Below are 27,681 nucleotides of genomic sequence, written 5' to 3'. Positions count from 1 at the left end.
GCCTGACGCTGGCAGTGTGCTCACTAGAGGGCACTAGAACCAGCTGAGTGTGTGCTTTGCAAGGTGGCCTTGTGTAGAGCAGACCATACACAGACTAGCCGATCTTGGAAAAAGCCATAGGACAGCATAAAGCGGTAGCCTTGGGGCCAGCACCCTTGTGTCAGGCTGCCGGCTCTCACTGTCCTCCACCTCCATCCCCAGACCTCCCGCAGGAGCTGCCCTCTGCAGATGACAGTGATGCCACCACCTTGAAGCCAACTCTCCCTGACCTGTCCCCCGACGAGCCTTCAGAAGCACTGGGCTTCCCACCAGTGCAGGAGGAGGAGGAAGAGGAGGCCCCAAGCATCCGCCAGCCTCCCACTGCAGTAGAGCCAGAGCCGGCCTCACCCCCAATGGCTGAAAAGGTGGCTTCTCCGGCTGCTGAGGAAGGAACTGCCATGGACCCCAGCAGCGATGGGTCCCCAGGCAAGTCCCCGTCCAAGAAGAAGAAGAAGTTCCGCACACCCTCCTTCCTGAAGAAAAGCAAGAAACGTGACTCCTGAAGGCCCCTGTGTACCACACTGTCCCGTCAGAAGCTACTCCAGCCCCAGGGTCCTGATTGGGTCATGTTCTGTCCTCTTGTGTAACGGAATGCCTCCTACAGCTATAGCCCCACCGCGCCCCTCGTGGTCAGCCCTGTAGTGGTGAGAGTGTCCCCCGGCCTGGGGAGCGGCCGTGTCCTTCCACAGGGGCCCGTCGTGGCTTTGGCTGGAAGGTCCCGAAGTGTTGCCCCTCCAGTCATAGGTGTGCTCTCCAAGGCCTGCCCTCTCACTCCTCCTCATGATGTGATGCACCCTGTTCCTGCTTGGCTTGCCAGCCCAGGTGACTCAGGTGACCAACTCCGACTCGTGGCTTCTGCTGGCTCAGTGATCCCTTTGTCCTGCGCACAGCCCTGTCCCATGGATGCCCTCGCATGCCCACCTTGGCTGAGCCTAAGGCTCCCTGCAGAGCTGGGCCCAGGCTGAGGCAGCTGAACCCTGCTAGGTGGCCCATGTGCACCCAGCACGATGCTATGCATGGTCTTAGAGTGACCCTGCCCCAAACCAGATTCAGGAGTTCCTAGGGCCTTGCTCACTGGTCTCTAGGTTCGGGGGGGGGGGGGGGCACTCCAGGAAGGAACAATCCTTTCTAGAATTTTCCTTAAGCAGGTTTGCCATGTAGCCTCATTTTGACTGTGAATACGAACGGCGTTGTGTGTTTTCTCAGTAGAGCCCGGGGCAGGCTGTGATGGAGTGCTGGTCACCTGGTTTGGGCGTTTTGGAATGGAGTGGGGCCCGTACCCACCTTACCTCAGCCTGAGGGCATCCTGGTTTTGGTGAACGTAACTCAAGGTGTCCCTGGCACAGTGCCATCTACGAGCCCACACTTTCTTCCCCTTGGCTGGCAGTGGTGGACTCTACCCATCCGTGCAGACAGCTGAGGCTCAGCAGACATGGCCAGGTGATGACCTGAGGGCTGCCCTGTGCTGGCCTGGCCCGCAGGGGACAGCCCTGTGGAGTGCTGGAGCCAGAGGTGGGCTCAGGTCCCAGGGCTGCTGCGGCAGTGGGAAGTCCCCTACACTCCTGGGCTCTTCTCCCCCCCCCCCCCATATGCAATGACCATACTTTTCACTTTTGTAGTCTAATTCTTTGTATTACAACATGAAATACAGTTGCATATACGGACTAGACTTTGAGGACTCCTCCACGATGTACTTTCTTCATTGTAACATGTTTTACTCACAATAAAACTCTTTAAGCAGTTTCCTCCTCTAGATCTCCATTCCCTCAAAATAGGGCCTTTAGAAGGCATTTCAAGGTCAAAGGAGAACAGCCCCCCATGTGCCTGTCCTGGCCAGGTATCGTGGCCCACGCCAGCTCAGCGCAGGAGAGTGGGGTGCCAGGTGGCTGATGAGACCTTTCCTCCCACATCCCAGGACCTGGCCTGGGTCTGGGTCTGGGTCTGGGTCTGGGTCTGCAGCGCAGCTGCAGCCCCTGGGCGTTGCTAAGGATGAGTGGCAGGTTAGAACCATCCTGGAGAAAGCACTGGTACAAAATAGTTGCTTTATTTGTCATTCAAAAGCCTGGCGCAGGGCCTAAGCCACCTGAGACAGAAAAGGCCTCTGGGAGGCTGAGCCTGTTCAGGCTGCAGAAGGGAGGGCAGCAGGGCGAGGCCCGGGGGCGCTGCCCAGCAAAGGGCAGGACGGGTGCACACAGAGGGTCTTCCATATAGTCCCAAGTGACTACTCGGTCTTGGGGGATACTGTCGGATGCCCCAGCTTACGCAGCAGCAGGATGGGGAGCAGGAAGAGCCCCGCACAGGTGGTGAAGCAGGCCTGGGCACCGGCCAGCCAATATACTGTGGGGAGAGGGCGTATACTGTGGGGAGGGCGTGAGGCAAGCAGGGGGGTGGTGAGACGGGGTGGCGAGGCTTCCTTACCAGAGGCGGCCACCACGGGCCCCACAGCCCTGGCCAGTGCGCCCAGGCTCCGCAGTGTGCCCATCACCGTGCCCTTCTGTGCGGGTGAGCCTGCGGGGAGACCCTGTCAGGAGCCAAGCCCACTCTGCCCGGCGGTGGCGCGCCTGTGCACGGGTGAGGGAAGGGCTCACCATAGCCGGCGACTGCAGAGGACAGGCAGGGCACCACGACAGCGGCGGCTGCGGGGGCAAGAAGGGCAGTGAGGCCTGGGCATGTGTCCACCCCCGTCCACTGACTGCCACCCGCCACGCACTCACCAAAGGCGTAGAGCAGCAGCCCCAGCCCCAGCGCGGGCAGTGAGCGGCCCCAGCCGATGAGCAGGAAGCCAGGCACCAGCAGCAGCATGGCCTGCGGGCACAGGGACACAGCAGGCCTGAGCTCCCAGCCGCCTGGCCCGCCCAGGGCACCCCGCCGCCCACCGCGGAGCGCCCCCTACCCGCGTCACGGCCGCGACCTCCCCGCCTGGGCGGATGAGCCGTGCGTAGGTGCCCTGCACGGCGGCCATCGTGACTCCGATGAAGAAGAACATCTTGCCCTGCTGCAGGCTGCGAGGCAGATGATGAGTGAGGGCCAGGACAGCCAGCGCCCCCGATCGCCTGGGGTCGGTGCAACCAGCACCCACCTGGAGAACTGGAAGCGCTGGTGCACCAGGAAGCTCAGGCTGTGTTCCAGCCCCGAGAACAGGAAGAGGTAGAGGAAGTAGACCAGGCCCAGGCGGCGCAGGCTGCGGAGCCCTGTGGGGCGGCGGGCGGGGGTGGGCCGGGCTGCCGGACCGGACGGGGGTGCGGGACGCGGGCGGGGGGCGCGGGCTCCTTACTGTCGGTGCCGGGCGGGTCCTGGCTGCGGGCGACGGCTGCAAACTGGAGCAGCGCCAAGGGGCTGAGCAGGTCGGCGGCTGTGCGCAGGCCCAGGGCGGCGGAGGGCGCCTGTGGGAGGGACGCGGGAGCCGGCAGGAGCCTGGGGTGCGGGCCGGGCAGGCGGCCCTGGGGAGCAGCCCCCCAAAAGACTGGACAACGGGAAAGGGCGACCCGGCCTCCCTGCGGCCTGCACGCGGGGACCCCGCGCCTGTCAGCCCCACCCCAGCCCTACCCGCTTCTCCGTGGGCAGCGTCTCAGGAAGAAAGCAGAAGACGAAGAGCAGGTCGGACACGGCGAAGAGCAAGCTGAGCCAGGGCGCTACCTCCACGGGCACGGAGGCCCCGAGCATGGGGCCCAGCGTGAAGGCCAGAGAGAAGGCCACCCCGATGACGGCCTGGGGGGAAGGCCGCCTGAGTTGAGAAGGGAGGCCCGCGGTCCCCACCCGGCCAGGAGCGTGCTTACCATGCCTTGGCTGCGGGCCGACGGCGTGCTCAGGTCAGCGACGATGGCCGTGGAGAGGCTGACGTTCCCTTTGCTGATGCCCCCGATCACCCGGGAGGCCAGGAAGGCCGCGAAGCTCCGGGAGGCAGCCCACACAGCGTAGGAAGCGGCCAGGCCCACCTGCGGGGACGCGCCAGGGGCCACCCGTGTTCCTGGTGCGGCCTCCGTGCAGCAGGCTCAGCCATAGAACCCCGAAGGCCCCCGCTGCCCGCGGCACCACCCCGAGCACAGGGCCGTGACGCACCAGAGACAGCAGCAGCACGGGGCGCCGGCCTACGCAGTCCGAGGCGGCCCCGGCGAGTGGCGCGGACGCGAACTGCAGGAGGGAGAACCCCGAGCCGATCAGACCTGGTCGGGGGGCAGACGGGCCGTCACGGGAGGTCCAGGACCAGGGGTGGTCACGGCCCGTGTACTCCACACTGGGGTGGCCCCACGGCAGAGCGCGGAGCAGGGACCAGGAAGCCAGGGGGCCCAGGCAGCAGCGGGGGCCAGCCTGGGCACCGGCTCGGCCGTACCTCCGAACAGAACGCTGTTGTACCTCTTCTCCGCCGGCATCCCGATCATTATGGCGAACCAGTCCACGCCGCGCTGCCACGAACCGTACAGCGGGTCCTGGGGAGAGGAGCGCGGGCTGGGAGCGCGAGGCAGCGGGGCGGGACAGGGCGCCCCGAGCTCCCCGGGGCGCCGGCACTCACGCGCGCACGACTGTGGCTCTCCAGCAGCCCGGGCAGCAGCGGCAGCAGCAGCGAGAAGGCCAGCAGGTCCAGCAACAGCCCGAGGAATAGCACGGCCAGCACGCGGCGCGCGGGCTGCGGGTGGATGGGCGGCCGCGGGGTGCAGCCGGCGCCCACCGACTCCATGGCGTTCCACAGGTCTGCGGGCGGGGCGGGGAGGTGAGGACCCACCGCCGCTGGAGACTTGAGTCCGCCTCCGCGTGCCACGCGGGGAGTCGGGAGGAGTCCGGCGGGGACTGGCCCAGGGGACCTTGAGGGTTCTGCGCTCCGATAGCCGTCCACCCCACCCACGGCTCTGCACCCGGTGTGGGAAGCTGGGATGTCCGAGGGGCGCGGGACGCAAGCCCTATGCGGAGGAACGCGGAAGGGACCACGGGGCGGGAATCACCGGAAGTTCCCACGCGCAGCCCCGCCCCTTCCTGCGGCCGGGCTGGGTGCGAGGTCTTCGCCGCCTCCTTCTCTTCCCGTTTGCAAAATCGGCCCACCCTCACACCAGGGACACTTGGATGGAATCCGGGTCGCCAGGCGCTTCCCGGCGAGCACGGTCCACCCAGCCCTGACCCCGCGCAGCTTCCCGGAGGAGGCCGCGCGGTGCAGAGCGGATGCGGTATACTGCTTCCGGGTAGGGCGGGCCAGCGCACGCCCCCCGTCCTCAGGGGTGTGACAGCCTACGCCCGGCCAGGACCCACTGCTTGCTTTCAGGTCTCTTGTTCCCTGCGACAGTGGACAGGTGTCCCCACGAAGGGACTAGTGAATTCCGGTAGTAACACAGCGTGGTGTTTGTTGAAGAAATAAGGCCACCGCAGCCCAGCCTTGCTTTCTGCAGCAAGGCGGCAGGCAGCCTGTTTTGAGGATGCGATAACCCCGACCTCTGCAGAACCGGGTGGATGCCAGCAGCCAGACCCTGAGCCCTAGGCGGTCTTGGCTTGAGCCTAGAAGGCCACCAGGGGCCGCTGCGCACCACCGTTCTCCACCACCGGAGACCTGAAGCTCTGCTGATCCAAAGGCGTCCTTGTCACTGCTGCTCAGAGGTCTCAGAGGCCTGCCCTGCACTGCCTGGACACCTGCCCATACGAAAGCAGTTATCCCAGGAGTCGCCTCACTGGTGAGATTCCCCATCTCATCAGAAAAAGCAGGAAACAGGAGACAAGGGCCTTCTGGACACTATGGCCATCATGCCTGCGGTTGTGTGCAGCTTCACAATGGGACCTGTCCTGTGGGACCCACAGCCCAGCCTATTCTTACAGGGGCAAGGGTGATGCTGCTGCGGGGCCAGTGTTCTGACGCTGCCTGTGGCTGGGTCCAGAGCCATCAGGAGAGGCGCTCATGTGGACTTCAAGCACGGGCAAGGCCCCACTGGGGTCAAAAGGACAACACAGCCTGGCCTCGTTTACAAGACATTTATTTCTTGAACTTTTTCCTCTTCAGAGCCTTCCATTCGCCTTCCTGCGTGGCCAGACTGTGAAAAAGCTGCTTTACTTTTTGCTTTCTTTCTGCATCCCTAAAAGAAAAGAACAGATGCAGGTTCTGAAGATGTGCCCTTTCCCCGCGCTGATCCACTAACCACCCAGCACCACACTGCAGTGCTGTGTCACTGTCCCAACTACCGAGGCCATGGGCACCAGGTGTGCCAAGCCTGGTGGTGGGCAGCCTTGCCCTGGCACACACAGCCTCCTCACCGTTCCATGGTCTCTGAGAGCTGCATCCTGGCTAGGAACTGGTTGTCCCTTCGGATCTCCCGGACGGCACCTTTAAACTCCCGCTTGTGTTTGTGGATCAGCCGCTTCCTCTCCTGCTCTTCCTTGCTGCTGCCGCCTTGTTTCCTCCCAAACTCGAGGCTGGAATTGGAAAGGCACAACATGAGGCGGCGGAGCAGGTCTGGCCAGCCGTCAGCCAGAGCCTGCTGCTAGCATGGCCTCTCCCGGCAGAGCCAGCCGATGCTGCTCTCCCAACCCTGACCTCTGCGGGCTCGAGACACTCACACTTTGACCAGGCGGGGGGTGAAGAGCTTCAGGGGGACCGGCTTGCTCTTCTCACAGATCAGCGGCCGGTACAGCTGCTTCTGGCTTTCCAAATCACTCAGGATGTTCTGAGACAGCTCCTGCAAGGCATGGTAGAAATGATGCTGGATGCCCCTGGGACAGGTACAACTTTCACACAGCCACCACAGCATTCTTGCAGGTGGGAGGGAACGCAAGACAGCCCTGTCCTCCCAACCACTCTGACCCACTGGAAGGGAAGCCTGAAAACTGCAAGTCTCCACTGTCAGCTTCCTGTCCTAGAAACTGTAAGGGAATGGCTACCCAGAGCTTTCTGCCACTGGGCAGCAGCACATATTATGGAAATGCACAGGACCCGTCCCTGCCAAAAGTGGCTACACCTTAGAGACAGGTATGGGGCAGTGGGCAGAGCAACACAACAGTGGGGGTGATCTGGCCTCACAGTCCCCTGACAGTACCAGACCACTAAGTACTTTCCCCAAGGTCTTGCGGACCAAAGTCACCTGGGCTTCTGAGGAGCCTTCTAGAAGCCACTCTGCAATGCTGGGTCTGTCATCCCTTGCACAGGTGTCCCAGAACCCAGGAGCTCAGATTAGCATCGGTCTGTGCCTGCACCACAGCCATCCCTGGTCTGTCTAGATGTCATCCAAGTGCCCAGAAGTTAAGAGCCTTGTCTTGCCCCAGCCCAAGTCCTGCAGGACCAGGAGTCTGCTCCATTCTTCAAATGGAAGGGACCCCTGCAGCCCTGTTTGCAGTACGTGGACACGGGGTGAGAGCAGCTTGCTCTGGGCTCTGGGGGGCCAGCCAGGAAGAGCTGCTGTCCTTGTAGGGCAGTGAGGAGGGCAGAGGGTAGGGGCGCAGGAGAGCTGCAGGCAGCTGGACCAACATGAGGCAGCCAAGCCCCACACTAGGTGCACTCTGTTTGCTGTACAGTGAAATGCCACCAGTCACCGAAGGACACAAAGCCCAGACGGGACATCAACCCTTCTGATCCCCTAGGATCCAGGCTGAGCAGGAGGACCTGAGGGGCAGGGACACGCAGGAAGGAGTAAAGCAGGTGGATGTGGCAATGAGGCCCTCCGACATGGCGCCAGGGCAGGGCGCCCTCGCCACCACAAGTCCCACCTGCAGCTCAGGAGGGTGACTGCGCTCTGCCTGGTGCTCCGCCAGGAGGGCTCGGAGGGGCCTGACGACGGTGTGAAAGGACGGGAGAGCGCTGTACATGGTCACACAGTGCCTCAGCAGGGCCAGCGCCACAGCCAGGCAGGACAGTCTGCGGGGGGCAGGTAGAGAGCAGCTGGTCAGTGCCCGACCAACAACTCCAACAGAGTACACGTGGCCACAGCCCTGGGAAGCCCATCAGCCACGGGCTCACCTGTGTCCCCAGCAGGTGGCGGGAGTGGGGTGGTGGTGGGAACTACGCCTACTTCCAGAATCAAGCAGGTACATTTCAAAAATATGAAACAACTTCTTTTTGCAGTACCAGAGACTGAATCCAGGGCTTCTACCTGAGCTTATCCCCAGCTCTTTTTTTTTTTTTTAAAGTCTATTTTAATACAGATTTTTGCTAAATCATAAAGCTACCCAGGCTGGGCTTGAACCCGAATCTTAGATGCTAGGATTACGGCGCTGCCACCTCACCTCGCTGAAAAGAATGAACAACTTTGGGGAAAAATCTTCCCTTGATACCAAGATGCCTGCGAAACTTTTGAATCTAACAGAACTAAATGGTCACAGAGAGCAAATGAAGTAAAACGCTTGAGTTCTGGGCAGGAACAGAAATGCCCTGTCCTCTGGTTCCCAGGGTGTAGACCATGAGTACCTGATGTGGTTGGCCTCAGCCGTGGTTGGGACACTGCGCCCGCTCGCCCAGCGCAGCGAGAGGCTTCCCCTCTGCCACGTGGCTGTGTCCTCTCTGTCTGAGACCAAGAGCAGTTCGGAGTTCTTCCCACGCGCTCTGAAAGGGTGCACCACGGTGGAACCTGAATTCCAAGTGCAACAGGACAGGCATGACCCAGATGTTACCGGCTCACAGGGCCAACACCACAGTGCCCCACCTTTAAAAGCTCTGGCCGCCAGGCTTCTGGTTCAGGCTCAACGGCCATGGGCAGAAGCTTTATAGTGGTGGCCACAGCCATAGCCTAAGCCCATCTTCAAGGCCACCAGCAAAACTTCTAGTGGGCCTGCCATGTGCTACACATGGCTCTGGTGCTCGCACACCAAAGCTGACCAGACTGCCCCGAGGAGGATGTAGGTGGTGCAAAGAGCAAATCAGGCAGAGAAAGGAGAGCAGTGCCGTCGGGCTGTACGTGGAGCAGCTGTGTTCGCAGGCACTGCTGAAGACCTTGGGTTGTCCCCGGCAGAACCACAGGCCAAGGGACAGCCTGCTGTGGGCGGCCAGACACCAGGACAAGTGTCTGCAGGGCCAATCCCTGGCAGGCCATGGTGACTGCACCCCTGCTGTATTCAGGGCTCACACTTCCTGCTGCACCCTGCCCTCTGCACGCAGTGCCCACACTGGCCTCCCTGCTGCCTGGTGATGCCTCTCTGGCCACCCCTGGGAGGTGAGTGCTGGTGTGAAGCAGTCACACACTGGAAGCCTGGCCAGATGGATGGCATGCTGGAGGGATACGAGAAGGCCCTGCCCAGCAGCTGCTTCCCAACAGTTTTCAAAATGATTCCCACAGGTGGTGCATGCAGCTCCTTGGTGGCCTGGTCTCCTGAACAAAACAGTCAGATGCTGCATTAAAAAAACAAAAAATCAAGCTGGGTGTGGTGGCTCATGCCTGTAATCTCAGCACTTGGGAGGCTGAGGAAGGAGGGTCGTCACAAGTTCAGGATGAACCTGGGCTACCCAGTGAGTTCCAGGCCATCCTGAACTATAGAGTGAGACTCTTCCTGAAAAAAACAAAACAAAGGGCCCAGAATATTGCTCAGTGGCACAGTGTCCACCTGATAAGTGTGAAGTCCTGAGTTTGATTCCTGTTACCAAAAAACAAAAATCAAAACAAAACAACCCAAAACAAACAATACAAAAAATATACCTGCGTGGGCAGCAAGACCCTGACTTTAATAGGTAGTATCCTCTGCACAAAGGTAGGAAACAGGAAAAAGGTAAAACTAATCTTCTTGGCCTATTTTTTTTAGGTCAAAATATAATTTCAGTAAGTGATCTAAAAACCCAGTAAGCCACCTGCATCCCCCAGAGAAAACACCACCCAGGGATTCAAAACCTGGTTTTTCCTCTTCAAATTTTCCACAACAAATATGAAGGAATGACTTTTAAACATCCCCAAGTGTTTTCCCAAAAAGTGCACAGGTGGCTCACCGTAGCCTTGCTTGTTCGGGGCTGCGATATACAGAACGCCAAGGAGGAAGTTCATGAGCTCTGGGATGAGCCTCCGCGACAGAGACACGAAGTCCAGGAAGAGGCAGCACACGAACAGGCCTTTCACCACGTCCTGGAGGGACAGCACTGGGCACTGCAAAGGAACCCACGGGGGACAGTAGTGGACGCCTGCTATGTGCCAGCAAGCAGGGTGAAGCCATGTCCTGGCAGAAGTGGCACAGTGTGACCTGCCTGCTGCTATATGGGGGACGTAGTAACCACAGTGAGGAGGGTTCAGCCGCACCAAGTCCAGGAAGGACCCAGCTACACCTCAGCCAAAACGGACCAAAGCCCTAGCAAACCTGGCAGCATGACTCTGACCGGGAAAAGGTGCATTCCAGCACGCGCCCTCCCCATTGCCTTGACCACTAATTTGGAGGCAGGTGGCTGGGGCACAGGGGCCTGGGCCTGCTGCGACCCCTGGGGCAGTGCACGGCCCAGAGACACTGCAGGGAGAGACCCACCTTGGTGAGGATCTGGCTCATGCACAGCAGGGCAGGGGTTACAACAGGGTGCCAGAAGTCAGAGGTCGGAAACAGCAGCCCGGCAATTTTCAGGTAAATGAGCTAGAAAGAAAGTGTCGTCACATAGGTTACAGATCGTCAGATGCTCCCTAAATAAAGCCTTTAAGGAGGGACCTGTGGGTAGGGGGCTCCGCTGGCACACTCTGTCCACAGCCAGATCCTGGGCTGCAACAATGCTGCTGGCTCCGCCAGGCCTCTGGAGCCGACTTCCAGGCGAATGGAAGCCCTGTTGGCCCGCAGTGGCTACCTGCATCCTCCCTGCCCCACACGCTGCAGTGGAGTTTCAGCAGCTCTTTTCTTATGAAACCCACGGCAGCAAAACCACTGTGCAGAGCTGGCAGGCATGCAGGGGAGCATGCATGGGGCTGAGCTGACAATGACACAACAGCCTCTGTGCCACAGAAGCTGCCACTACAAGGGCGACCAAATGCAATTTGCAAGGCGCACGAGCACAGCAAGCAATTCCCTGGCCCACAAGGAAGGAGCTCAGCCTGGACATGGAAATGAGGCCCAACAAGACTGGATACTGCCATGCACTGGTGGGGAATGGAACAGGCCCACCCTGGAAGGAAGTGGTGCCAGGGCATGGAGGAGAGCCCTGCAGTCTGTGTCAGTGTCCATAGTGGGCACGGCCACCTGGCACCAGGCTCCGCAGTGAGGAGCGGGACTCGGGGGCAAGGTGTGGGCCCTGCAACCAGAAATGTGGGGTGAGCCCTGTGCCCACCCAGAAGGCCTTAGGGAATAGGTTCTGGCACTGAGTGTCACTGACCAGCTGCAGACAATGACATGATGAACCGTGCTCACCACATCCAAGCCAGGAAACGTGGCCCGGCCCTTGGTCTCGATCATCTCCTCCATGTCATGCATGGCATCTCGGAGAACAAACTTCACAGAGCTGCTTGCAGACTGGGGAAACATCTGGCAGAGGTGATACAGTGGCCTGTGAAGCAGAAACAGTCAGCAGAGGACAATGCAGACAGAGAAGTCGGGCATGCTGGGCACTGTTTCTGGTGAGGAGGCCCCAGAGGGCGAGGTTAGTCTCCTTTCTGCTGGGTCTGGGACCGGGCCGGGGCTGCCTCAGCGATGGCTGCTTCTGGTGGCCAGGTCATTCCAGACCGTGTCTCACGGCAGCCCACACTCAGGCTTGCCACCTCCTAATGCTCTGCTCAGTCTCAGTGGTGGCACTGGAACACTGCTCTGTCCCAGTCACGCCCCAGGAGCGTACTCCAGGGGGGGCAGGCTCCTGGTCACACACTATCCTAGGTCGTGGCCTCCTGTAGAGGGGCTCCGCCTCTGGAGCGTGCTGGGGGAAGTGGCTTGTGGCTCTGGCACCTCGAGGCACAGCTCTCCCTGATCCAGGGCCAGCACAGGCTTTCTGGAGCCCATTCCAGCCAATGGAAGTGGGAGCTAGGAGCTGCCCTGGAGCATCCCAGCACCGAGGTACAGGTCTGTGAGGCTCAGGCCGTACAGCAGCAGCAGTAGCAGCCACCCATATGCTCCCCAGATATTGCGACCCACCGGGGGCTAGACATTTGCCTGGTAAGCAAAACACAAGAATGAACCACCAAGACTATCAAAAAATCTGAAAGGCTTAGCTGCTGTAAAGTTAAGTCTGCTTATGGTGAGAAGTCAGACCTGAGCCAAGTGTGCTGGTGTGTGCTTGAAATCCCAGCACTCGGGAGGCTGAGGCAGGAGGATCACTATGAGTCTGGGGTCAGCCTCAGCTACAAAATGAATTCTAGGCCAGCCTGAGTTGCAGGGAAACCCTGTCTCTCTGTGGTGACAGGGCAGCATGTGTTGGGCTGGGACACTATCATGACGCTCCTCGGTAAGGCCCTTACCTGCCACACCACCTCAATGACCCCAGAATGTTTCTGTTTCTCTAAACACAGTGTTCTGAATGTTTCTCTAAACAGAAGAAAATGTTCTGGTCCTGCACCCCAAAAAAGTTTTACTTACACAACCAACTTATCAATGACATTGAGGTCTGGTGGGTCACTTGTGGCCAAATCTCCAACATATTCCAAAAGGAAGCCAAACAGCTTCTGCAGGGACAGAACAGGAAGGGCAGGTGAGTGCAAAGCTACAGACGGCCAACTTCCAGCAGCCCTCGCCTGGTCCAAAGCACAGAGTGAAGGGGCCCAGGGCCTGAAAGAGCATCAACCTAAACGCAGGCAGATGCTGCCAGGCCTTAAGGGCACAGGCAGGCACAGAGAAAATCAGCTAAGTAAGGCCAGGGCGTGGCCCTCCAGATCAGGGAACAGTGTAGCACCGGGTGCGCACAGCAAAACCACAGAGTATGTGGCAGTCCCGGCCCCCAGTGGCCGTGGGAGTCTTCGCCTTCTCACACTGACACGAGTGACATGGCTGCCCTCGAGGTGCCAGTATGCGCAGTGCCACGCAATGGATACTCAAAGCACATCACTCCAGCCTACTTCCAGTTTTGCTTTGTTTCCTACAGCGAGGCTGGGATGGTTGCATTTCTGAATTCTCTCCACCACCAGGAGCTGCTCCTCCGCTGATCTGCCTGACAGCAACGACTTCAGCTCCTCACGGGACTCAGGCACTGTGGGAAACAGGAGATGTTCACCGCAAAGCAGCTCCCACGGCTGCCTCTCGGCACAGCAGAGCCACCTCTCTCTCCCATGATGCATGTCTGAGCAAAGCACCGTCTGCCCTGCGATCACACCACTTAGTGCGCCCTCACTGGGCGGCCAGAGAGGGACCATGTGCTGAGGACCCTACCTTTCCTCAGGTGGGATGCACTGCCCCCCTCATCCTGGGGACAGTGCTGGCTGAGGGCTCGATGCCTCAGATTAGCAGGAAGCAGCTCTGTGAGCCAGATGCCTGGCCACCAGTCCCCACAGGTGGAGTCGTCCCTGCCCATTAACAGTTTCCCCACCCCCAGAAGCTTTCCTTCAGGCAGGAAGAGGCAGAGGTGCTGCACTCTGAAAGGTGCCACATGGCCCACGGGAGCCCAGCATGAGAAGCCAATGACTTGTGAATCTCTAGGACCACCAGAGTGTGGACTCCTGTAGCAGAGACAGCCCAGCGCATCTGTGTCCTACTGTGGTCATGGTTCCTACAGGCTCCAAAACCAAGGCAGCACCCGTCCACTCAACGGAGATGTCACCATTTCATGAGGCACCCGGTCCCCATACCTGACAGGCAGCATCGAGGGAGGGAGGAAGCGAGGGTACGGGCTGCAGCCAGGGCACTGCAGAGGAAGAGACCGAAACCCAAGGCACCCTGTCCATCTACCTTCGAAGGTGTAGGGCAGCTCGCTGCTGGAGGCTTTGCACGCTTTCCCAGTGTCACCCTTTGGCCCCCCGCCAGGAGCTGGACACTGCCCCTCCGCTGGCTCAGTGCCCCCTGCCACGCTCTCCGCGCTGGAGTCCAGGTCCGAGTGGCTGTCTGCACCATCCACCTCCTCTCCGTCCTCCTCCTCCTCTTGGCTCTCCTGGCTGCCGGCTCCCTTACTTCGCTCTTCCTCAACACCCTCCTCGACGTTCATCTTTCCATCCTAGGAAGGGCCCAGAGACACGGCATCACTGCACAGGCGCGCAGCATACAGGGGTCCTGACGGTGACCTCTCCAGAACACTAGGCTGCAGGCGCCCACTGCTTGGGGGTGGGCTGTGCCCCCAGGGCTTATGTACTAGAAGCCTGGTCTTCAGCATGGCACCCTGGGAGGGCACAGTGGGGCCTACATGCAGGCCCGGGCTCAGGAGGGCACTGTCCTGGACTGGATGGGAGTGGGGCCCCGGGTGGCTCTCTGGCCCCCTCGGCTCCTCTTGGGCAGCCAGCCCAGCCCTCCCTCTGACACATGCATGGCCACACATTTGCCTTCTCCTGCGTGGGCTCCTACCAGCTGTGCCCTCCTCCACGCAGCCCTCACCACAGAACAACAGAAGCTGGCTTCACACCCTGAACTGCTGGAACTGTGGGCTACATAACCCTCTTTTAAAAAGTTACCCAGTCTCAGATACGTTGTTATAATAGCAAAACAAACAAGCAAGGGGCTGGGGATTTACCTCAGCAGCCTAAGTGCCTTCCTTGCAAGCCTGTGGTTGTGAGTTCAATCCCTCGTACCCGTAAAAATGCAAAAATTAAAAAAAAAAAAGAAAAACAAACACCAAAACAACCCCCACAGAAACAAAAAGTCCTCAAAGAAACACAAGCCCCCAGAGGCCTGCCACAGGGACTCAGGCAGAACTGGGCCTTGGCAAGGACCTGCGTGGGTCCAAGATTTGAAGGCGCTGTGGGTTTCAGCGTGTGCAAAGGGCCTGAAGCTTCCTGCCACTGATTTGGGGATGGAAACACAGAGGACAACCGTGGCACCCTGGTTTACAGTGACTCATCCCTGGTGACTGCAGGTTGCCTGGGGTTTCTGTCAGTACCCCGTTTCTTGTCTTGGAGCCTATTCCACTCTAAACACCAGGTCGGCCTGTTTGTCACCAGACCCGACTGCTCTTCCCTAGATGCAAAGACAGCTGGAGCCCTGCACCAGCCGGGAAACTCAGTGACATCACAAGACCACGTGGACCTCTTCTCCCTGAGCAGCCCCCTGCAGTAATAAGCTGAGGTCATGCAGACAATCATTCATAAACCATGACACAGATTTTGTTTTCTTCTGGTTTTCTGAAACAGGGTCTCACTGTGTACCCCAGGTTGGTATTAAGCACACAGTGGTCCTGCCTTGGCCTCCCAAAAGCTGGTATTACAGGCATGCGCCACCATGCCTGGCTACAAACCAGGTGACTAAAATCTGGCAGTTAACAAGCGAGCTACGACAGCTGGGGTCAGGCTGTGTGGTTTATCATCCATGAGTCTCGTGATGGTCTTCCCTGTGAGGCTTCTAATAAACAGAGGAAACACTTTCAAAGATCCACATTTCCTTGTCTGCTGAACCCCCAGAGTTATCGGAAAACATCTTCAAATTAAAGGGACAGGAAAGGAAAGCGAGCATCTTACTTTGTATGAAAGGAGACGCCTGTCATCTCTGTCCAGTATGAAGCCGTCGTTCAGATCATCCACTGACAAGTGTTTCGGTGTCTTCCTTTCTGCATCCTCATCCTTTCCCAACATCCTTCGAAGCCTCTCAGCCTGAGCCAAGGGAAAAGAAAGTCCTACAGGCACCCACAGCACAGGCTCATGTCCCCTCCCCTAGCCCCAGGGCATCCCGGGGGCTCTGTCTTCCTCTTAGCCAAACCAAGCGTGCAGGTGCTGGCAGCTCCAAGGGAAGGCTCCCTTGTTTAACACAGCCAACTGCTTCTTCTGGTGGCAAGAAGGGACGCCCTCCTCCACGACCTGGCACAACCCCCAGCCCAGCCTTGCGTTGCACTGAGTATGGGATGAGGATGAGGAGGAGGGGCGGGGAGGGGTAGGGGGAGCAGAAGGTCGGGTGTAAAGCAGACCCATCAGCCACCAGGGCCCCAGACTTAGGGCGGTGACTACTCAGCAGTATGTGTCTAGTTCACTTTTGTTTAAACACAATGAAAACTTTTCAAACATTTTAGTGCATAGAAAAAATTTAGAAGGCAATACGCACACCATACTGTTGGTGGCTCTTTGCGGTAGAGGGTGCAGATGGAATGCCCATTTCTTATTTGGTGTACCTGGGAATTTGTTTTACTGGAAAATTTTGTTTCCATAACCAGAAATAAAAGGGAGCACATAGTTGACTAATAAAACTTTAAATAGGGACGGTCTTTGAATAAACAAAACCACACAGTGTGGCCTGTGACCGTGACCATGGGTGCACAGCCCCTCTACCTCCAGCTTCCTTAGCCGCTCCTGCTCCTCCTTTGCCAGCTCCACTTCTGTCTTCATCCTGTTTGAGGGCTTTGCCTTCATCTCGAAGCCCAGCTCACGGACCACCATATCATACGCGTCAGGCTAGGGGCAGAGAAGACACATGTAACACCCGACCCCAGCTGCCCGCTCGGCCCATCAGCTTTGATGACCCAGGGTCTAAGGCTTCTGAGCCACGGGGATTTTTCTACTCACACAAAAGTCAAAACATGTGTGCTTCTTCATGGCGGTATTAGGTGCCACACATGGCAAATCACATACTGACTCACAATCACACATCATAGCGCACAGAGGCAACACTCAGTGCAGCAGGCCTGGACTGCCAGGCCTTTAGCTACTCAAAGGCAGTTCCCAACAACTTAGGCAAAATGGAATGCAACAGGGACTAACAGTGGAGATGAAGTGCAGATATGTGTCTGTTTGCTCCATGGAAAGTACTCCTCCCCCACAGAAACCGTGACTTAATTCACCTGGAGCAGATACAGAGGAAGCCTCAGTTTATCCCAACAGAATATGATCCCAGAGCCAGACACGGATGCTGCACTAGAAGCCAGGTGTGGCAGTACAGGCCAGTAGCCCAGAAGTAGGGAGGCTGAGGCAGGAGGATTGCTTTGAGGCAAGAAGGCCAGACTGGACTACACAGTGAGACCCTGACCCAAAGGAATAACAAAGTGAAACAAAACACAAAGTTTCACTGAAAGCCTGTCCTGGTAAGAGGAAGACCAGAAGAGACATCCCCTCCCCAGAGAAGTCTGGATGCCACAAGTCCAGTGCCGGTGTGAGCCCCACCTTGGGCTTCTCCTCCTCTCTGTTCCCAGACTTGGGAGCTTTGTGCGACAGGAGAGTTTGGATTTCTTTCCAGTCCTGGTCCAGCTTCTCGGTGAGCTCGAGGGCATCTTCCCGCTGAGCCTGTCTCTCCCTCTGGAGAAAAAGGACACTAACAGCGTGGTCAGGGCCACAACGCACAGGACCGTGTATGGGCAGCACAATGGCTGCCAAGAGCAAAGCAAGAGAGACATTGGTCCTGAGGGTACCAGGAACTCCCGGGCACCAGGAATGCTGCCGACACTGCCACTGTTGAGACAGGGAGAAGGCAGAGCCGCGTAGATGCTCCAACGCAATACCCTCCCGCCGAGAGGAAGGCTTATCCCATTCCCATGAGATGTAAAAGGCAGCCAGGCAGTGTATAAGGCAAGGCAGCCTGAACCTAGCAAGACGCAGGCAAGGACACGACAGCCCACCTTCTCCTGCTTGGACTTGGCAATGAGCTCTTCAATCAGCTCCTTTCGTGACTTCGGCTTGCCCCCCTCTTCCTGTGGGGTGGTCTTCTGCTGCAGGAGCCCACCACCACCTCCAAAGTGGGCAGTGGTCAGCTCAGCTGGAGAGGAAGGCACAGAACAGCACTGGGACCCCAGGCCCTGGTATGAGAAGCTCCTTCTCAGTTCCCTCCCCACTTTCTCCACATGCACACGGCCCTTGGAAATCCATGTCCAAGAAGCAACTCTGCCACCCAAGAGCCGGCAGGGACACACTTGAGACCAGCTGTACTAAGACAATGCAGCCCCACCATTCACTAACTGGACACTAGCCAAGGGACTGGAACCCCTAGGCCTAGCTTCCTGTGTTCTCCTCAAAGATGGCATAACCAGGACAAAAGTACAGCCAGGCTTCAGAGGGAGCCACACCCGCCGGTTCCTTGCACCCCTAGGCAGGGCTGTAAAGCTGGCTGAGCCCTGTCCCTGCCAGTCTCCAGCACTGCCAGTGGATATGGATGGGGACCCAGCTGGTCCTGGACTGTCCTCACTCTAGGACAGGGATCATGGACCAGGGCCACTCATCTCTACGTCATCCTATTCGCCAGAGAGACACAGTTGGAGTCACTCATGTAATACAGCAAAATTCTTTTTTTTTTTTTTTTTTTAATTGGTACCAGGGGTTGAACTCACGACCACACACTTGCAAGGTAGGTGCTTACGATGCTGAGCAAATCCCCAGCAATAATCCTTGCCAAGTGTGATATGCACACCTGTCACCCCACCACTTGGGAGGCTGCAGCAGCCTGCGCTCCAAAGTGAGCTCAAGCCTGAGGTGCGTAGCAAGAATGTGTCTCGAAAAATCAAAAAACCCACTAAAAACAAGACAACAAAAGAAAACAACCCCTTCTTTAAAACTCGGCTGTGGTGTTGTAGCAGTACAACCCCAGCCATTCAGGCAGTTGTGGCAGGAAGACTTCGAGTACCAGGCCAGCCTGGACACCTCAGGGAGACTATTTCAAAACCACGACAAAGCAAACAAGTTGGGGATATAGCTCAGCACACCACCGAGGTTCGACTACTGACATTCACGGCAGGTAAAGAAGTAAAGAACTACATCATTACTGTAACTACCACTAAGATGAGTAACAGATTAGGATTTATAAAAATAGCAGTACAGTGTGGTTAGTGTAAAAGAGTTGCTTCATAGTCAGTGGAATTCCACTCACAGCTCTAGTTCTCTGAGCGCAAGAGGAAAATGAGCTATTGTGAAATTTAAGCAAGAAAATGGATCTTAGGCTGCTTTCCCAGCTCATAAAAAGCATGTATTTCTTTGTTTTGTTTTGTTTGAGACAGTCTCGCTACGTAACCCAGGCTGGCCTCGAACTCATAGTGATCTTCTTGCCTCAGCCTCCTGAATGTTGGGATTACAGGTGCCCTACTGCACCTGGCTAAAAGCACCTATTTTATACCTGAAACTTCAATAAATAAAGCTGCAACATGCAGAATGTACCAAACACTTTCAGACAACAACTTCTCTTGGTTCCAAGGAGGGGCAGAAGGCAGGATGGGCCTGGCCCCTCCCTTACCAGACAAGGCTCCTGGCCCGTCAGTGTCACTGTCGCTGTCCACAATGTCACTGTGCTTCTCGATGTCCGCCAGAGACTGGCCATAGTGTGTCAACTCCTCGTCTTCATTCAGGTTGTAGATGCTTTTTTTCTCATGATGTCGCTGACAGAAACCGGAAAAAAATCAGTTACCTAAAATTACCTTTGTTTCCTAGCAAACAAAACCAATTACTTTTCCCTTATCTGTGAAATATGACAGGGTGGCCCCACCGAGTAAGCTTATTCTGGGTCACTTGATAGGGGATGTGGATAGAGCTGCAACTGACAGAGGGAACATCTGAAAGAAACCAGCAGGCCGGGCTAAGCCCCTGCCGAGTCAGGAGTCCTCACCCGGCACTGGGCCGCCCACAAGGCAGTGCCATTGGTGACACCTGTGGGACCCAGCCCCCATTTCGCATAGCACAGGGCTGCCCCTGTGCTGGTCAGAGGCAGGTGCAGGTCCAGGGACCCGACACCACCCCCACCCCACCACACCGGTGTGCAGCCAGTGAGGGAGACAACCTTCACCCTGCAGGTGGCCTCTGGCAACCTTTACAGCAAAAGACCAAAAGCGAAGATGTCTCCACTCCCCCGTACCTGCTGTTCCAGCGCAAACCGCGCTGTCATCTTCTCCTCTGGGCTCAGGCTGTGGTCATACTCCCCAAAGCGCCTGTCTTTAAACACATTGGACTTATCCCTTTCTTTGTACTCCTTTAGTAAAGTCTGGGTGCGCTGGAAAAACAGAGGTTACACATATCTCACAGAAGGTTCCGGGGACCTCCACCAAGGGGATTCAGAACCGTGTGTGCTTTAAAATTCAGAGTTGTGTGCTATGATGTAAAGATGACTCAGTTTGGGTCAGCAGTGACAAATCTCTGAGGGGGACAACTCTGAGACAAGAAAATCAGCTCACTCTTGGTGAAAAAGGGACAATTCTTTTTCTCCTTAGAGTTTACTTATTGGTATCGAAAGGATGGGTAAAAAAGCCCAAGAGTCCAGCTAAAGACACTGCTTTCCCAGTGGCAGCAGCTGCCTGACAACTTAGGAATGAGTCTACGGTAAGGTAAGCCAAATTCACTTCGGAAATTACAACATCTTTCCTCCTTCAGGGGGATGCTTATTCCCCGGGAAGATATCCCTAGGAAGCGCAGCACTGTGCTTTTATGAATATGTAAGACCTTAACAACGTCATTTCTTAGGCCGGGTGCAGTGGCACACACCTGTAGTCCCAGCAATCAAGTCTGAAGCAGGAGGATCACAATGAATTTCAGGCCAGCCTGCACATACAGCGAGACCCTGTCTCAAACCCCTGGACCCCCTAAAGCCTAAGGAACATGTGTTGGCAGTTGCCATTTGTTGAACTGAATTTGAAAGGCAGGTACAAAATACACTGGGGCCATAAACGCAGGAAAGATGGAAGCTAGGAGATTTTTCATGGAAAGCAGCATTTCAGTACCTCTCAAGGCAGGGAGGGGGGTTAGGCGTTACCACGACGCCCAGGCAGCTCAGGAGGGATTAACTCAGACAAAGGCAGAGCATTACCGAAGCCACGCTCGTGTAAAAGGACCGCGGCGCGGCATTTTCCGACGGAAGATCACCCAGCCCAGGCAAAGGGAAGTATGACGACAGAAGCAGCCAGTGCTATGCGAATGTCACACTCTCCATTTACAGATGACGAACCTGAGGCACCGAAAAGGCCGCGGCTGGCTCGAGGGTCCGCAGCAAGCCCTGGGGGACCCAAGTGCCGGCTGGATCCCTTACCTTCCTGATGGCCCGCGCGCGCGACACGCCGGGCAGCCCGACGTCGTGGCGCGTCTTCCTGCCCAGGATCTGGAACTTCTGCCTGTTGACTTTCACCTCGAACGGGTTAGGGCTGGTCTTCGCCGGCGCCTTGGGGGCTTGCCTCCGCGCCCCGGCCGGTTTGGCCTTGCCCATGGCGCACTCGCAAAAGGACTCCACACACCGCGGTCTTCCAGGCCTTGAAAATGAGAAGCTGGTTGGGCTGCCCGGGTATCGCGTGTGGTCTCGCGGAACCGTCCGTCGAGTCTCGCGATAATTGCTGATCTCTCAAGAGGTCGCGTCTGGAAAGTCACCGACTGGCTTCCGCTCCACTCGCACTTCCCCATTGGTTGAACGACTACAACTCCCAGCAGGCTACGCTCCCGTGACTTCTGGCGCGGGACCTTCTGGGAGCTGTGGCATCTCGCGCTAAGAGAGCGCTCCGGCGCCCTCTTCTGGGAAACCGTTAGCCGGGAGCCGGCTGTCACGCGGGTAGCGGGCGGCGACGGCGCCCCCTGCCGGTAAGCCCCCTGTGTGGTGGGGCGTGGCTGAGGCTCGGGTCCGCGCGGGCCAGGGCAACCTGGCGGACCGGAGCGAGTGCGACGGCGCGGCGGCGGTGACAGAGTCGCTGGGTCGCTCCCCGCTAGAGCCCGCGGCGAGGTCTGGCAGGGGAGGCGACGTCGTCGGCGGAGGCAGCAGGCCCTCTGCCCCGAGGCGCTGTCCGGGGACGTCCGAGGGATGCGCTGCGGCTGCGGCTGTGGCGGTGGCCTCCTCTCCCGCCCAGCCTGTCTCGCATCCTCGATCCCGCAGAGTCCACCGGCGCCGGCGGAAGCGGCGGAAGCGGCGGAGGCGGCGGAAGAGGTGGCAGCGGCGGCGGTTGATGGAGCTGCAGAACCTTACGGCCAACGCGCTGCTGCTGAGAGCGCGGCTCGGTGGGTAGGCGGTGGCGCCCGACCCGGTTCCTTGGTTTCCGCGGGCCCCAGATCTCACGGGGCTGACCCGGTCCTCGGCAGCGGGTGGTCTGCGAGAGGTCAGCCGCGAGAGGACCCGCTGGTGAACACGGGGTCGGGAGGAGTGGGCAGCACAGTCTCCGGGCTTCGGGTGAAGACCCGCGGGCAGAGGTGCCCGGGAAGTGGTGACGTCCAACCCCAGATGCTTGAGCCTCAGAGTTTTAACATCAGTTAGAAAGCCTCTCGTGGAGTCACATACGTTGCTCAGGAATTCCCTGAGTGAGTGAGCCCAGAATTCCGTACCAAACCGAAGGCAGGGCTCGGGAGAACCTGCGATGCTGAAGTCATGCTTATAATCCCAGCACTCTGTGAGGCTGAGGCAAGAAGATGGTAAACGCGAGTCCAGCCTGGACAGTTTAGCTATTCCCTGAAGACCGGGAACATAGCTCAGTGTGCAAAGGCCCAACGTTCAATCCCCCAGAACCATTAAACAAAACAAAACAAAACATCACATCATCCCACCGCTGTGACCTTTGTCCTGAAGTAAATGTCCGTATGTATTTGAATCTGTTTCTGGGCTTCTGCTTTTCTCCTGTGCCTTATTGCATTGAATGATTTGTTTTTAGAAGGCAGGAGGTGTAGCCCCGTGGAGAGTGTGTTTAGTGTGCCCCAGACCCTGGATTTGGATTCCATCCCTTGCAAGAGCAGTGGGATTTGAAAACAAAGACCTCCCGTCTCCTTGTGTTTATGCAATCACCTTTTTTTTTTAAATACAAAAAACTGAGACTGTAAAGAGAACCAGGCCTTGAATCTCTGTTAACACCTCGCCCTCAGCTCACAGCAGAGCACTGGTGTTTGTTTATCCCACACTCTGCCCTAGGGGTCGTAGGTGGAAGTGAAGTCCCATTGATGTTAGGGCTCAGCCTGTGTTCTTTCCCCTCCACCTTCACTTCTGGGTATGATATGCAAATGGACTGTTGTACCAGGGAAACCTCACTGTAATGCTGCCGAGATTAATGAGGTAGATATAAATGTTCTTTTTTTATTAAAAAAATTTTTTGTACTGTCTTTATGTACAGTTTTGTTACTGCTTTTAAAAATTGAATATAAAATGTTAGAAATACATAGACATATGCTGAATGTTGGTTGTAGTTTAGGACTGTTTGCCCAAGCTAATAACTGTTTGTTTGCTTGAGAGTAACTCCTCAAATGTATGCATGGTGGCATACTTGTAGTTTCAGCTCTCAGGGAGGCTGGGGCAAGAGGATCACTAGTTGAAGCTCAGCCTAGACAATATATGATTTTGCAAGACCCTGTCTCAAAATAAAAAAGAGCTAGGATTGTAGCTCAGTGCAAAGGCCCAGAATCCATCCCTGGTACCAGAGACACACACAGCCCAAGAGATGACCAGGCTTCTTCCAACAAGCAAAGGTCACAAGAAGATACTGTATGTAAATCAGGACGTTCCTTGATTGACATCAAATCTGTTGTGATTTTCAACTTCCCAGCCATCAGAACTGGGAAAAACAAGTTTCTGCTGTTTCTCTTTCAGTGTGTCATATTTTGTTGTAGCCCAAGCAGTCTAACCTGGTCTCAAACAAGATTGCTGGAGGGGCTGGGGATTTAGCTCAGCGGCATAAGTGCCTGCCTTGCAAGCAGGCAGTTGTGAATTTGATGCCCGGTACCAATAAAAAAAAACAAGATTGTTGGAAACTTTCTCCTTTGAAGAAGACTGGCAGATGCTGCTACCTTCACAGCGTTGTTTGTGATTGTGCCAGGCATGCTTTATTTGTTTTTTTTTTCCAGGCTTGCTTTAAAGAAGAGTAAGCAAACATTTCATTAATAAAATAAATCGCAAAATAATCCTTTTTCTAATTTAGGGTTTTCTGCCTGTAATCCTAGCACTCTGGAGGCTGATGCAGGAAAATCACTTAAGTTCAAGGTCAGTCTGGGCTATACAGTAAGTTCAAGGTCAACCTAAAGCAACACAGCAAGATCCTATCTCAAAAAAAAAAAAATTTAGGATTTTTTTCCATATTGTGTATTTGTTAAGCAATTTACAACCTTTAATTGTTTAAATACACTTAAATTCCTTTGTATCAGACTTCTCATTAAACCTTAACCTTATTTAATCTCTTGGAAAAATTCACAGCATCAGTGCTGAGAGAATTATACGATGTTGTGTATCTGAAGTTGGTTTCGGTCTAGAATGTCCCCCAGATTCCTGTGTGTATTAGCGAGTTGGGTAGCCAAGGTGCTATTAGGCTATATGACCTGGTGGAGGTGGTCACTGGGGTGTGACCTGGAAGAATTATTCTTGTCCCTGGCTCCTCCCTTCTCTCTGCTTCCTGGGTGCCATGGGTTGAGTACCCTTTTCTCTCCTGCACCCTTCCTGTTCCTGCCTTGGAGCCAGCTGACTGGCTGGGCTGAAGCTAAGCCAAAGTAACCCCTCTTGAAGTTGCAGACTCAGAAGTGGGGAGGAGACTAAGGCACACTTGTAGCAGTTTTGTTCTGAGTTGGGTTGCAGTGTTACAGCAGTTTCATCAGCACTGCTAATGCACAGCTAATGCACTGTGTTATCATTAGCACTGTTTTTTTGCTGAGACTTTTTCCTGGGATTTTTTTTGGCTACAAAGTACTAACTTAAGCAAATAGTAAATTTATGGGAAAAATGTGAGTTGGTTCAGAGAATCAAAGCAACTCTAGTAGCCAGGCTGGAAAAGACAGGACCCATCTGTGGTGTATTTACTCAGCAGATGTTTTTGAGTCCATGTTGTATGCTAGGAATGTTCTAGGTGCTGTGCTGATAATAATAAACAACGTGGTCAGAAATTTCTGCCATTATAGAGACCACATTCTCTTTTTCAGATTTTTACTTATTTCTCTAAATTGGCACATAATAAATACACTTATTTGTGGGGTATAATGTGTTTCAATATGATTATACAATGTGCAATAATCAGATCAGGGTGGTTTACATAGCCATATCTTAAACATTTAGCATTTCTTTATGTTGGGAACATTCAAAACCCTTTCCTGGCTAGTATGAAATATAGTTAATTGTTGTCACGCACAGATACCTCACTGTGCTACAGAACATTAGAATTTGTAATCCCAGCACTTAGAAGGCTAAGGCAGGAAGATCATTATGAGTTTGAGGCAAGCCTGGATTACATAGTGAGACTCTGGCTCAAAATAAAGAATGGTAGAAGTGAGCCCTGTGGAGACCATGTTCTTATAGGGTGGCTGACCTGAGACAAATGTGTAGACACATGATGTGTTAGCAAAGGAGGAGTGCCAAGATGGAAGCCAGTGCAGGGACAGGACGACAGATGGCCAGGTGCTGTTGGCACTGAGCAGGGTTGCGTGGGACTGCTGCCCAGTGACCTGGTCTCAGCCGTAGAGGCTGTGGTAGCAGGTTCCTGCCTGGGTTTTTTCCTGACCATGCCTCACTCCTTTCAAGACTCACAGCCTGGCAGACAGGGCATGGCATTGCTTGGCTGGCTGGCTCGGCTCCTGCCCTTCCTGGCACCCTCGGCAGGGAGAGCCAAGACTGGGCTGACAAGGCCATGGGTACGCATGGTGGGCAGGTAGAAGGGAGAGGCTGCCTGGCAGCAGGAGGATGTGGCTGCACTCTCCTGAGTTAAGCCTGGGCTCCGCTGGCTGGGAGAGGGGAATAAGAGCACAGCAGAAAGTGCCAAGGTGGGGACAGGCAGCCTAGCCTGTGGCTGGAGAGACTCTGTGGTCTCAGACCTCTAGGCTGGGCAGGAGAGTGCTCTAATCTCAACGCCTTGATTCCAGAGCTCTACCAGCCAACTCTTCATTTGTTCCCACCCTCCAGAGCCTCTTTACCGCTTGTTTCCTTTGTAAATGAGTAACTTCTGTGTTTCTAGGACACATTCTCTTACTCTTATCCTATGGGCACAGCCTATCCACCGTGTGGCAGGCACAGCAGGCCCGTGTCTTTCTTCACTAGTTTGTCCCCAGTTTGCCTTCATCCTCTTCATCCTCTTCTCTGTAGCGCTCTCTAGTTCTTCCAGCTCAGACTGCTCTCTACCTGCTGGGAATCTGGACGTTGGAGTTGTCACCCAGCGTAGCCGTGGCTCTTTCTCTAGCTAAGCTGAAAGCTGCTTAAGGACAGGACACTGTTCTCATCTTTATTTTTCATCTCTTTCAGTGCCAGCCATGTACTTGGTACTTAGTGAAAGTTGGAGATTCCGGAGTTGATTTGTTACTTTTGTTGAATTCAAGAAGGAAAAGGTAAAATATACACTGAAAACTAAAAGATTAGAGGGACAGGGAGAAAATAAAGCATGTCCCTTTTGGCCACAGAGCCAAAACATTAGAGACATTAGAGTGAGCATAGATAGCTGATGTTCGTGAGGCTTTGCTTGGTCCAGACAGCACTTACAGGTACTGTCCCTGCTGCTCCTAGGCTGTGACCTAACTTTTAGGGAACAGATTCCTTGGGGCTGTGTGTCATGGTGTTTGGCACTTAGCCATGGTTGCTGTGGTTGTAGGTTTTCCTGTCGTGTCCCAGAGTCATGATGAGGAGCTGGCACTGTAATGTCAGCTTGTAATTTGATTGGTCTTGAGCCTGGTCTTTTGAATTCAATCTATTCTCATTCTTAAGATGCATAAGATTCTGTGTTCCTCAGCCCCATTTATCCTTCTGCTCCGTTATTTCTCATGTGTATTTCTTTATCTTCATCCGATATCCCTGCTGTCTGTCATGTATGTCTCTGTGTTTTGGCTTTTTTGGGGGGGTAGGATCTGGCTAATTTGCCTGGTCTGACCTCTGTCTTTCTTGCGATGATCCTCCTGCCTCAGCCTCCTGAGTGCTAGAGTAGCAGACAGGTGCCACTACAGCCAGCTCCCCTCTTGGACTCAGGGCAGGAATTTCTCTCTATCATCCTTAGTGCTGTAGGAACCATTTTCTAAAGCAGGTTTGGCCACCTGGGACTCATGTTGACAATCTGGCCGGGGACCTCCATTGCAGGTCAGGTGCCCACCATTTGGGGCATCATGGCCGCGGCCCAGCCTGCTCTTCCTCAGGTCCCTCTGCAGCTGGATATGGATGTTCCCTCTGTTCAAGCTTCTGGCCCTCCCTCCCGGCTCAAGCCACAATTCCCAAGTCTTTTGCAGGAGCCTTGGGCACCTTGTTCTTGGCGCTTAGGAGTTGTGACGACTGCTGTGGGCCGCTCTGTGCCCCCTCTGTGTCACTGGCATCCATCGCCGGGGTGCTGACTGAAAACTGAAGGGAGAAAATGCAGTCTGCAGTCCTGGCAGTGGTGATAACCGAAGTGCTGGAAGTGTCGGTTTCATGTGAAGCCAGCAGCAGCTGGAGGCAGGGGCAGAGCAGGTTTATTCAGATGCCAGTTGGCCCATCCTTAGAAAGGCTAGAGCTCTTATTTTCTGTACAGTACTTGCTTTTTGAGGCAGGGTCTTGCTAGTATACTTGACCTTGAACCATGAGTAGCTAGGCTGGCCTGAGACTCAGGCCCCCCACCTAAGCCTCCTGAGTGCTGAGATTGGGGCTTTTTTACTTTATATTTTTATTTTATTATTTTGGTACCCAGGATTGAACTCATGACCTCACACTTGCCAAACAGGTGCCTATGCCGCTGAGCTAAATCCCCAGGCCCGTTTTTACTTTATTTTGAACGCAGTGTTTTGATTGTTGCTATTAAGTCAGCTTGCAAGTGCTGAGCTCAGCTCCATAACTCCAAACTCAGGGGAGCCCAGGGGCGGAGCACAACGTGTTTGGCCAGCCCTCTGC

The 27,681-nt window shown here is 55.6% G+C and overlaps 4 protein-coding genes across 21 annotated transcripts in view; 2 read left to right on the top strand and 2 right to left on the bottom strand.

The window, feature by feature from the left end:
- Positions 1-1,784, top strand: part of Add1 (adducin 1) — a 69,925-nt gene extending 68,141 nt beyond the window's left edge. For 5 of the 7 annotated variants that reach the window (XM_023566949.2, XM_023566946.2, XM_063230373.1 and 2 more), the window contains one exon: positions 202-1,784. In XM_023566949.2, coding sequence (XP_023422717.1) covers positions 202-542 — 341 coding nt within the window. In that variant the 3' untranslated portion in view covers positions 543-1,784. The remainder of the gene's footprint in view (positions 1-201) is intronic. The other 2 variants (XM_063230375.1, XM_063230374.1) reach the window with 1 other exon arrangement.
- A 280-nt stretch (positions 1,785-2,064) lies between these two features.
- Positions 2,065-5,111, bottom strand: Mfsd10 (major facilitator superfamily domain containing 10). 3 transcript variants are annotated; one of them, XM_063230389.1, is made up of 13 exons: positions 4,977-5,111; positions 4,550-4,728; positions 4,370-4,466; positions 4,099-4,202; positions 3,816-3,974; positions 3,586-3,747; positions 3,314-3,422; positions 3,119-3,230; positions 2,933-3,041; positions 2,754-2,844; positions 2,628-2,675; positions 2,458-2,547; positions 2,065-2,376 (listed from the first exon to the last, which is right to left on the bottom strand). In XM_063230389.1, exons 2-13 carry the CDS (start codon positions 4,712-4,714, stop codon positions 2,261-2,263), a joined length of 1,362 nt encoding a protein of 453 aa, XP_063086459.1. In that variant the 5' UTR covers positions 4,715-4,728; positions 4,977-5,111; the 3' UTR covers positions 2,065-2,260. The 3 variants fall into 3 exon arrangements, 2 of the variants coding, with proteins under 2 accessions (XP_063086459.1, XP_063086460.1); XR_010040923.1 differs by lacking the exons at positions 2,754-2,844; positions 4,977-5,111 and having other exon boundaries at positions 4,550-4,970; XM_063230390.1 differs by lacking the exons at positions 3,586-3,747; positions 4,977-5,111 and having other exon boundaries at positions 4,550-4,970.
- An 863-nt stretch (positions 5,112-5,974) lies between these two features.
- Positions 5,975-21,271, bottom strand: Nop14 (NOP14 nucleolar protein). Of its 5 annotated transcripts, XM_013157757.2 has the most exons (19): positions 20,935-21,124; positions 20,716-20,853; positions 19,771-19,905; positions 19,156-19,297; positions 17,555-17,691; positions 17,103-17,234; positions 16,275-16,397; positions 15,474-15,605; positions 13,762-14,023; positions 12,936-13,066; positions 12,460-12,545; positions 11,305-11,440; positions 10,441-10,542; positions 9,917-10,070; positions 8,411-8,570; positions 7,714-7,861; positions 6,571-6,689; positions 6,268-6,426; positions 5,975-6,089 (listed from the first exon to the last, which is right to left on the bottom strand). In XM_013157757.2, the coding sequence occupies exons 3-19, from the start codon at positions 19,798-19,800 to the stop codon at positions 5,990-5,992; spliced, it is 2,253 nt and encodes a 750-aa protein (XP_013013211.1). In that variant the 5' UTR covers positions 19,801-19,905; positions 20,716-20,853; positions 20,935-21,124; the 3' UTR covers positions 5,975-5,989. The 5 variants fall into 5 exon arrangements, 3 of the variants coding, with proteins under 3 accessions (XP_013013211.1, XP_003461905.1, XP_063086441.1); XM_003461857.4 differs by lacking the exon at positions 20,716-20,853 and having other exon boundaries at positions 20,935-21,253; XR_010040919.1 differs by lacking the exons at positions 5,975-6,089; positions 20,716-20,853 and adding an exon at positions 7,092-7,223 and having other exon boundaries at positions 20,935-21,267.
- A 126-nt stretch (positions 21,272-21,397) lies between these two features.
- Positions 21,398-27,681, top strand: part of Grk4 (G protein-coupled receptor kinase 4) — a 56,802-nt gene continuing 50,518 nt past the window's right edge. For 4 of the 6 annotated variants that reach the window (XM_063230382.1, XM_063230383.1, XM_063230381.1 and 1 more), the window contains exon 1: positions 21,398-21,884. In XM_063230382.1, the coding sequence (XP_063086452.1) occupies positions 21,833-21,884 (52 nt within the window). In that variant the 5' untranslated portion in view covers positions 21,398-21,832. The remainder of the gene's footprint in view (positions 21,885-27,681) is intronic. The other 2 variants (XM_063230388.1, XM_063230386.1) reach the window with 2 other exon arrangements.

Source organism: Cavia porcellus, unplaced genomic scaffold, assembly GCF_034190915.1.
Source record: "Cavia porcellus strain 051 isolate PalLab524CR breed Dunkin Hartley unplaced genomic scaffold, mCavPor4.1 scaffold_18, whole genome shotgun sequence".
Classification (NCBI taxonomy): Eukaryota; Metazoa; Chordata; class Mammalia; order Rodentia; family Caviidae; genus Cavia; species Cavia porcellus.
The sequence above is the reverse complement of the archived record's forward strand: the minus strand, read 5'-3'. Positions and strand labels throughout refer to the sequence as shown.

Bases quoted from the DNA above. Each gene is read 5' to 3' on its own strand.
- Mfsd10 (XM_063230389.1), bottom strand. From the start codon at position 4,714: ATGGAGTCGGTGGGCGCCGGCTGCACCCCGCGGCCGCCCATCCACCCG. The intron at 2,548-2,627 runs GTGAGCCCTTCC...GTCTCCCCGCAG, and splicing joins CTCTGCAGTCGCCGGCTATG to GCTCACCCGCACAGAAGGGC. The intron at 2,377-2,457 runs GTAAGGAAGCCT...CTCTCCCCACAG, and splicing joins GCCCGTGGTGGCCGCCTCTG to TATATTGGCTGGCCGGTGCC.
- Nop14 (XM_003461857.4), bottom strand. From the start codon at position 21,108: ATGGGCAAGGCCAAACCGGCCGGGGCGCGGAGGCAAGCCCCCAAGGCG. The intron at 17,692-19,155 runs GTAAGGGAGGGG...CTTCCTCTCCAG, and splicing joins CGGGCCAGGAGCCTTGTCTG to CTGAGCTGACCACTGCCCAC. The intron at 8,571-9,916 runs GTGAGCCACCTG...CTTGGAATTCAG, and splicing joins CCCGAACAAGCAAGGCTACG to GTTCCACCGTGGTGCACCCT.